At 44.9% G+C, this 10,000-nt stretch overlaps 1 protein-coding gene across 5 annotated transcripts in view; it reads left to right on the forward strand.

Moving 5' to 3' along the window:
- The window catches only part of LOC135521831 (myosin-10-like), an 81,601-nt gene that overhangs the window by 27,215 nt on the left and 44,386 nt on the right, over positions 1-10,000 (forward strand). For 3 of the 5 annotated variants that reach the window (XM_064947591.1, XM_064947587.1, XM_064947590.1), the window contains exons 7-13: positions 710-757; positions 2,251-2,343; positions 2,617-2,680; positions 2,895-2,993; positions 6,653-6,796; positions 7,019-7,233; positions 9,927-10,000. The exon at positions 9,927-10,000 is cut by the window's right edge and continues 79 nt beyond it. In XM_064947591.1, the coding sequence (XP_064803663.1) occupies positions 710-757; positions 2,251-2,343; positions 2,617-2,680; positions 2,895-2,993; positions 6,653-6,796; positions 7,019-7,233; positions 9,927-10,000 (737 nt within the window). Of the gene's footprint in view, positions 1-709; positions 758-998; positions 1,011-2,250; positions 2,344-2,616; positions 2,681-2,894; positions 2,994-6,652; positions 6,797-7,018; positions 7,234-9,926 lie in introns of all 5 variants that reach the window. The other 2 variants (XM_064947588.1, XM_064947589.1) reach the window with 2 other exon arrangements.

Below are 10,000 nucleotides of genomic sequence, written 5' to 3' on the forward strand. Positions count from 1 at the left end.
GGATAATGTTTATTGTCCTGACTGAGGGAGTGGATTGAGGGATGGATGATGTTTATTGTCCTGACTGAGGGAGTGGATTGAGGGATGGATGATGTTTATTGTCCTGACTGAGGGAGAGGGTTGATGGATGGATGATGTTTATTGTCCTGACTGGGGGAGTGGATGGGGAAACAGAATAAGGCAGGAAGAAAGTGAAAGAACGAGAGGGTGTAGGGAGGACTTGTTATGACTTGTTATGAAGTTGTGTTAAAGATGTATATTGAAACTATGGTTGACACAAAGTGTACTGCTACATTTTGCATTACACTACATGTTGCTACTACTCCATGACTTCCTGTCTACTACTGTTCTTCTTGCTGATCAAGTGCTGCTGGAGGAATCATTATAGAGTGACCTCTATAATCATTCCTGCCTCTCTGCTCCTCTCCTCTCTCCCTGCCCTGTCCTCTCTCCCTGCCCTCTCCTCTCTCCCTGCCCTGTCCTCTCTCCCTGCCCTGTCCTCTCTCCCTGCCATCTCCTCTCATTCCCCCTCTCATGTTCTCTCCTCCCCCTACTGCCCCTTATCCTCCCCTTTTTCTACTGTTTTCCTTCTCTTCTTTCTCCTATCCTTTCTTCCCTCTCTCCCTCCTCCCTCTTGATTTTGCACTCTCTTCTACCCTCTCTCCTCCAACCTCCCCCTCTTTCTTGTCCTTCTCTCCTGCGTGTTCAGATGGATGGCAGTAGGTCGTTGCCCCGGGGCAGTTCCATGGTGAACAGGGTGAGTGGGCTCTATCCTGTCCTGTCTTCTCCTCTTTCCTTCTCTTCTGTTCTGCCTACAGATTCTGGTTTGTGCTCCAGACTAACATCCTTTAACAACACCATTACTGATGTGTTCCTCCATAACTGTTAAGCATTTTGTTTTTGTTTGTACTGCATTCATTGGTCTGTTGTTGTCTTTTGTTGTTTGTTTGTCTCATCCGTTGATTCTCCCAACCTTCCCATTTTTCTCAATCTCTCAGAGTGTGCAATATGTGAGTATAATATAAAGTATAAAGATTATTATCACCACTGTGGGCTGATTGAGGTAAGACATTGCAGAATTGCAGATAGATGTAGAATGTATAGAGCAGACATAACTATCTTGTTCAGTATACGAGAGAATCTTGTCTGGTTTAGACAATACATTTCTGTCTGAATGTTCTGAAAAGTTGCTGTCTCCTGAATGAAAGCCCTGCTGTTCTCCGGTGTCTAATGGTGTTTCGCTTTTTACTGTACGGTATATCTGTTGCAACACCCAATGGGTGCTAGAGTAAGTGGTGATGGGCGGGCCTATGAATCTCTCTCAACGTCCTGATTGGCTGGATTAACGACCTGTCAATCGTCAACCCATATACAGTTGCCTAATGAAAATGCTCTAGTTTCCTGATTGACAGCTGGTGTTAATCCCGCCCATAGGTGGGTCTCAGAATCATTCCCCTCATCGGTGAAGGAAAGCTTTGGAATCCACTGATGATGCACAAAAGCTTGGTCTTAAAACAACTGTCCATCTGAAAACCAGATAGGTGGAATCTCCACTAAACCCTTTGGATGCTTAGATAGAGCCATCACCTTAGTGATTACACCTATCCAGTCTTTTCTGATCTGCTAGCACTGAAGGGGTAGTGGCTAGAGGTTGTTCTCAGACCGGGCTATAGACCTCCCTCCCCATGCTCCCTTTACAGTGAATGAGCTCAATGCTTCCATTCTGCTGGCCACACCTGTGAATGATGCCAAAATACACCAGGCATTTACCATGTAGAATAGTTAAGCATACATTCTGGCTGTCCAGGAGTCTCCACACATACCTGTCTGTGTGTGTGCGTGCTTTTTATGTGCGTGTGTGGTTCTGTGTGAACTTGGTGCTTTGTCTAGTAGTATGTGCATTGTTGGCAGTCTGAGCTTTGTTCCCATGCAAAGCCCTGGCCTCTTGCTGTTTGTAGCTTTGAGTGCTGCTTGGCTGGCGTGCTTTACCTGGCTCTTTTAAATGTCTGTTAGAGAACACATGAAAAGCTATTTATCTCTAGATTACTCTGGGCTCATCCTGTTGAGATGCTATTACAGACTATATCTTGAAAATCAGAGTTGAGACCACTGGGTTACTGCCTTGTTTACTGGCTGATGAGTCTGGTCGCCCCTCTTTTGTACTGGGATTGGGGGAACAGTATTTTGGCTTGTGGAGTTGCTTTGTGATGCATGTCCCAGTGTTGATGCGGTGCCTGTCCTGTCCTCCAGGGGGAGCTAGAGAGACAGCTGCTACAGGCCAACCCAATCCTGGAGGCCTTCGGAAATGCCAAGACTGTCAAGAACGACAACTCCTCCAGATTTGTAAGAATGTATTAATATCTAGATTGATCCCAGATAAGATCTACAGTATGTTTTTAATTGGCTGTATTTTTATTTACTGTGTTTGTATCATTTTTTAATTAATATTGTAATGAAACAGGCAGGGAGCAGGTCGAGCCCGAGGCTTCGGCGCACTATCGACTGTACAGCAAAAGCATGATCGAGCGGCAGAGTCGATTTCCTCGCTTATAAACCCAGGGTCGTTACAATATGTTAATCATCAACTGACACATTTCTTCTCCTCTTGTCTCTCAGGGCAAATTCATCCGTATTAACTTTGACGTGGCTGGATATATTGTCGGTGCCAACATTGAGACCTGTATCCTTCCTCTGCAGTCAGACTCTGTTTCGAGTCCCAACCTAAATATTACTGTTGTAATTTATTAGTATGCTCACTGTTGGGTCACTGCTAATCTGTCATCAGGTAGAAGTTGCCCTACACATAGGGGTGAGCTCAGGGAAGCAGGGGATGCAAAACTGACCTTAGGTTAGTGTCTGGGGCTATTGAACCCTTCCTTTACCCCTGACCTCAGACCTGCTGGAGAAGTCGAGGGCGATCCGCCAGGCCAAAGATGAAAGGACCTTCCACATCTTCTACCAACTCATGTGTGGAGCTTCAGAGACCACCAGAGGTGAGAGAGGGGGAGAGGAGAAAGAGAGTGTAGGAGAGGGAGAGGAGATAGAGAGGGTAGGAGAGGGAGAGAAGAAAGAGAGGGTAGGAGAGGGAGGGGAGAAAGAGAGGGTAGGAGAGGGAGCGGAGAAAGAGAGGGTAGGTGAGGTAGGGGAGAAAGAGAGGGTAGGAGAGGGAGGGAAGAAAGAGAGGGTAGGAGAGGGAGCGGAGAAAGAGAGGGTAGGTGAGGGTGGGAAGAAAGAGAGGGTAGGAGAGGGAGGGAAGAAAGAGAGGGTAGGTGAGGTAGGGGAGAAAGAGAGGGTAGGAGAGGGAGGGAAGAAAGAGAGGGTAGGAGAGGGAGCGGAGAAAGAGAGGGTAGGTGAGGGTGGGAAGAAAGAGAGGGTAGGAGGGGGAGGGAAGAAAGAGAGGGTAGGAGAGGGAGGGGAGAAAGAGAGGGTAGGTGAGGGTGGGAAGAAAGAGAGGGTAGGTGAGGGTTTGAAGAAAGTGAGGGTAGGTGAGGGTGGGAAGAAAGAGAGGGTAGGTGAGGGTTTGAAGAAAGAGAGGGTAGGAGAGGGAGGGAAGAAAGAGGGTAGGAGAGGGTGGGAAGAAAGAGAGGGTAGGAGAGGGAGCGGAGAAAGAGAGGGTAGGTGAGGTAGGGGAGAAAGAGAGGGTAGGTGAGGGAGGGAAGAAAGAGAGGGTAGGAGAGGGAGCAGAGAAAGAGAGGGTAAGTGAGGGTGGGGAGAAAGAGAGGGTAGGAGAGGTAGGGGAGAAAGTGAGGGTAGGTGAGGGTGGGAAGAAAGAGAGGGTAGGAGAGGGTGGGAAGAAAGAGAGGGTAGCAGAGGGAGGGAAGAAAGAGAGGGAGAGGAGAAAGGGGATGGGTTGAATAGGTAGATACGGTGAATAGGTAGATATGGTGAATAGGTAGATACAGTGAATAGGTAGATATGGTGAATAGGTAGATACAGTGAATAGGTAGATACGGTGAATAGGTAGATCTGGTGAATAGGTAGATACAGTGAATAGGTAGATACAGTGAATAGGTAGATCTGGTGAATAGGTAGATATGGTGAATAGGTAGATACAGTGAATAGGTAGATCTGGTGAATAGGTAGATACGGTGAATAGGTAGATACGGTGAATAGGTAGATCTGGTGAATAGGTAGATACGGTGAATAGGTAGATACAGTGAATAGGTAGATCTGGTGAATAGGTAGATATGGTGAATAGGTAGATACAGTGAATAGGTAGATCTGGTGAATAGGTAGATACGGTGAATAGGTAGATACAGTGAATAGGTAGATACGGTGAATAGGTAGATCTGGTGAATAGGTAGATACGGTGAATAGGTAGATACAGTGAATAGGTAGATCTGGTGAATAGGTAGATATGGTGAATAGGTAGATGCGGTGAATAGGTAGATACTGTGAATAGGTAGATACGGTGAATAGGTAGATACAGTGAATAGGTAGATCTGGTGAATAGGTAGATCTGGTGAATATGTAGATACGGTGAATAGGTAGATCTGGTGAATAGATAGATCTGGTGAATAGGTAGATCTGGTGAATAGGTAGATATGGTGAATAGGTAGATACGGTGAATAGATAGATCTGGTGAATAGATAGATCTGATGAATAGATCGATCTGGTGAATAGGTAGATCTGGTGAATGGGTAGATACGGTGAATAGATATATCTGGTGAATAGGTAGATCTGGTGAATAGATAGACAGGGTGAATAGATAGATCTGGTGAATAGATAGATCTGGTGAATAGGTAGATACGGCAAATAGATAGATCTGGTGAATAGATAGATACGGTGAATAGATATATCTGGTGAATAGGTAGATCTGGTGAATAGGTAGATACGGCGATTAGATAGATCTGGTGAATACATTACATTACATTTACATTTAAGTCATTTAGCAGACGTTCTTATCCAGAGCGACTTACAAATTGGTGAATTCACCTTCTGACATCCAGTGGAACAGCCACTTTACAATAGTGCATCTAAATCATTTAAGGGGGGTGAGAAGGATTACTTATCCTATCCTAGGTATTCCTTGAAGAGGTAGATCTGGTAGATCTAGATAGATCTGGTGAATAGGTAGATCTGGTGAATAGGTAGATCTGATGAATAGACAGATCTGGTGAATAAATAGATCTGGTGAATAGATAGATCTGGTGAATAGGTAGATACGGTGAATAGATAGATCTGGTGAATAGGTAGATACGGTGAATAGATAGATACAGTGAATAGGTAGATACGGTGAATAGGTAGATACAGTGAATAGATAGATCTGGTGAATAGGTAGATACAGTGAATAGGTAGATCTGGTGAATAGGTAGATCTGGTGAATAGGTAGATACGGTGAATAGGTAGATACAGTGAATAGGTAGATACGGTGAATAGGTAGATACAGTGAATATGTAGATACAGTGAATAGGTAGATATGGTGAATAGGTAGATACAGTGAATAGGTAGATCTGGTGAATAGGTAGATACGGTGAATAGGTATATACAGTGAATAGGTAGATACGGTGAATAGGTAGATACAGTGAATAGGTAGATACAGTGAATAGGTAGATACGGTGAATAGGTAGATACAGGGAATAGGTAGATACAGTGAATAGGTAGATATGGTGAATAGGTAGATACAGTGAATAGGTAGATCTGGTGAATAGGTAGATCTGGTGAATAGGTAGATACGGTGAATAGATAGATCTGTTTCATGTTTTTGTTTGAAAAATGAACTTTGATTCATGAAATTTGATCCTTTTACTGATTATTATCATCTCTCTCTCTGTGTTTCTCTCTCTCTGTTTCCCTCTTTCTCTCCATTTCCCTCTATCTGTTTCCCTCTCTCTCTGTTTCTCTCCCTCTGTTTCCCTCTCTCTTGCTCTGTTTCCCTCTCTCTCTGTTTCCCTCTCTCTCTGTTTCTCTCTCTGTTTTCCTCTCTCTCTCTGTTTCCCTCTATCTGTTTCCCTCTCTCTATCTGTTTCCCTCTCTCTCTGTTTCTCTCTCTGTGTCCCTCTCTCTTTCTGTTTCCCTCTATCTACCTGTTTCCCTCTCTCTCTTTGTTTCTCTCTCTGTGTTTCCCTCTCTCACTGTTTCTCTTTCTCTGTTTCCCTCTCTCTCTCTGTTTCCCTGTCTCTCTGTTTCCCTGTCTCTCTCTGTTTCCCTGTCTCTCTGTTTCCCTCTCTCTCTGTTTCTCTCTCTGTTTCCCTGTCTCTCTCTGTTTCCCTCTCTCTCTGTTTCCCTCTATCTATTTGTTTCCCTGTCTCTCTGTTTCTCTCTCTGTGTCCCTCTCTCTTTCTGTTTCTCTCTATCTCTCTGTTTCTCTCTCTCTGTTTCCCTTTCTCTCTGTTTCTTTTTCTCTGTTTCCCTCTCTCTCTCTGTTTCCCTGTCTTTCTGTTTCCCTCTCTCTCTCTGTTTCCCTCTCTCTCTCTGTTTCCCTCTCTCTCTCTCTGTTTCCCTGTCTCTCTGTTTCCCTCTCTCTCTCTGTTTTCCTGTCCCTCTGTTTCCCTCTCTCTGTTTCCTTGTCGCTCTGTTTCCCTCTCTCTCTCTGTTTCCCTGTCTCTCTGTTTCCCTCTCTCTCTCTGTTTCCCTGTCTCTCTGTTTCCCTGTCTCTATCTGTTTCCCTGTCTCTCTGTTTCCCTCTCTCTCTCTTCCTCTCTGTCTGTAGCAGACCTTCTCCTTGGTAGTGCTGACCAGTACAGGTTTCTGAGTGGAGGTGCTATACCTGTTCCAGGCCAAAGTGATGCTGACAACTTCACCCAGACCATGGACTCTATGACCATCATGGGATTCACACCAGAGGAGTCTCTGTGTAAGCGAGAGAGGGATGGGTGGAGGGGAGGGGAGGGGACAGAGCTTTCCTCAGAACATGGAAGTAAAAAACTATTTTCTCTCCATCCCTTTCTTTCTGCCTGTCTGTCTGTCCCCCTCCCCTCCTCTCCATCCCTCTCTTTCTGCCTGTCTGTCTGTCTCCCTCCCCTCCTCTCCATCCCTCACTTTCTGCCTGTCTGTCTGTATCCCTCCCTCCTGTTAGCCATGTTGAAGGTGATCTCTGCGGTGCTCCAGTTTGGGAACATCTCGTTCACTAAGGAGAAGAACCAGGACCAGTGCTCCATGCCAGACGACACGGCTGCCCAGAAACTGAGCCACCTGCTGGGCATCAGCGTGCTGGAGTTCTCCCGGGCCATCCTCACCCCCAGGATCAAAGTAGGACGCGAGTACGTTCAGAAGGCCCAGACCAAAGAACAGGTGAGACACACACACACATTAATACACTAGTCCTGAGCACATCTGTAACGATGTGCGCTGAGAGTCGGGAAGCAAGTTCATGGAGTGAGTGATTTAATCAATAAACACAACATAATACAAAACAAGAAACATGAACAACGTACAGACATGAAACACTGAAACAGAAACAATAACACCTGGGGAAGGAACCAATGGGAGAGACAGATATAGGGGAGGTAATCAGGGAGGTGATAGAGCACAGGTGAGTCTGATGAGGTGCAGGTGCGATTGACGATGGTGACAGGTGTGTGGGATAATCAGCAGCCTGATGACCTAGAGCCTGGAGAGGGAGCATACGTGACAATATCTAAGACTAATGGCATAGTAGTTGGTACAAATCACTCCATGAGTTATAAACCTCAGCTGAATTTGGTAATGAATAATGTAGCTTTTGAGCAAGTTGAGGAGACTAAACTTATTGGTGTCACCTTAGACTTTAAGTTGTCATGGTCAAGGTATATTAATTCATGTCACGGCTTTCTTCCTGGGAATGAGAGGCGGACCAAAATGCAGCGTGGTTATAGTTCATGGTATTTTAATAAGATAACTCAAACATGAACAAAATACAAAACAAGAAACGTGAAAACCCGAAAATTGTCCCGTGTGGCACAAACACTGACACAGGAAACAATCACCCACAAAATACCCAAAGAATATGGCTGCCTAAATATGGTTCCCAATCAGAGACAACGATAGACAGCTGACTCTAATTGAGAACCAATCTTGGCAACCATAGACATACAATTTACCAAGACAGGTAACAGCCCCATAAACATACAAAACTACCTAGAAAGGAAACAGCCCCATAAACATACAAAAAACCCTAGACAAGACAAAGCACATAAATCCCCCATGTCACACCCTGACCTAACCAAAATAATAAAGAAAACAAAGATAACTAAGGCCAGGGCGTGACAATTCAGTTGTTGGAAAGATGGGGAGAGGTCTGTCTGTGATAAAGAGATGCTCAGCATTCTTAACACCACACTTGAGGAAAGAAGCTGGAGTTTTATCATGTCCTGATTACTTCCAGGTGATCGGGTCAGGAGCTGTAAAGAGGGCATATCAGACCAAAACAGCACGTCTTGCCCTGCCGTGTTCACAGAGAGTTCATGTCAACTAAATGCTTGTTGACCTCTTCTGGCTTAGAGCAGAGATTGACTGCGTCGCTTCTTGTGTTTTGTAGAAATATTAATGTGTTAAAAACTACAAACTGTCTATTCAATCAACTAACACAGCTCTGACAGACAGGCGTACCCCACAAGACAGGCCACAGGCGGCCTCCTCACGGTCTCTAAAGACAAAACGAATTCAAAGCAACACACAGTAATATATAGCACCATGGATGCATGGAACTCCCTGCCATCTCAAATCACTCAAGCTTGCTGCAAAATTAGCTTAAAAAATAAATAAAACATCACATCACAGCACAGCGCCTCTCCCCTTTCTGACCTAAATAGCTTGTTGTATCCAGTCCTCTCCCTCCCGAGCACATATGGTGTTTGAGTTAAAGACAAGATGTGCCTTTGGCATTAGGATAACAGCACCTGCTTAGAGAAAGCAATTGTAAACTAAGCCGCAGTAGAATAAGGACTTTGGTCATGCTCCATATGATGATGAAGTTCAAGAGATTCAAGAGTGCTGAGGAGAAAACTGTAGTTGACGTTTTAGCTGGACAGAACTGATGTATGGGACTCCACCAAGTTACCCTTCACCATACAGAGACCCCGCTGTGGGTGGTGTGTAAGGGGTGAGTGACTGGCTGCAGGGAAGTCAGGCGCAGGAGAGCAGAACTGGGTAATAACCGGAGCAGTTTAATATGCAAAACCAACGGCACCCAGAACAACAAAATAACCCGTTGCGAACCAGTCAGATTGCACAAGCACTTCACAACAAACAATTACACACACAGACATGGGGGGAACTGAGGGTTAAATACATGACAAGTAATGAGGGAATGTAAACCAGGTGTGTGGGAAAACAAGACAAAACAAATGGAAAATGAAAGGTGGATCGGTGATGGCTAGAAGACCGGTGACGTCAACCGCCGAACACCGCCAGAACAGGGAGAGGAACTGACTTCGGTGGAAGTCATGACAGTGTGACTGTAACATAGAAGGAAGGATTAGGAGATAAGATAACGTTTGTGTTTCCTACAATGTGATTTTCTGGATTTTTTTCTCATTTTGTCTGTCATAGTTGAAGTGTACCTATGATGAAAATTACAGGCCTCTCTCATCTTTTTAAGTGGGAGAACTTGCACAATTGGTGGCTGACTAAATACTTTTTTGCCCCACTGTACATACAATTGGTGTAAGAAGCACATGCTGGTTTCTTAAAATCTCTAATGTAATAATGCTCTCTCTCTTTTCTCACTCTTCTCTCTCACTCTTCTCTCTAACTCTTCTCTCTCTCTCTTCACTCTAACTCTTCTCTCTCTCTTCTCTCTCTTCTCTCTCTCTTCTCTCTCTTTTCTCTCTCTTCTCTCTCTTCTCTCTCTTCTCTATCACTCTCTCTTCTCTCGCTCTCTTTCTCTCTTCTCTCTCTTTTCTCTCCTCTATCTGTTCTCTATCTTCTCTTTCTCTTCTCGCTCACTCTTCTCTCTCTCTTTATCTATTCTCTCTCCCTTCTCTCTCCTCTCTCTCTCTCTCTAGGCTGACTTTGCTGTGGAGGCGTTGGCCAAAGCTACATATGAGCGCCTGTTCCGTTGGCTGGTCCACAGGATCAA

Source organism: Oncorhynchus masou, chromosome 30 (genome assembly GCF_036934945.1).
Source record: "Oncorhynchus masou masou isolate Uvic2021 chromosome 30, UVic_Omas_1.1, whole genome shotgun sequence".
NCBI lineage: Eukaryota > Metazoa > Chordata > Actinopteri > Salmoniformes > Salmonidae > Oncorhynchus > Oncorhynchus masou.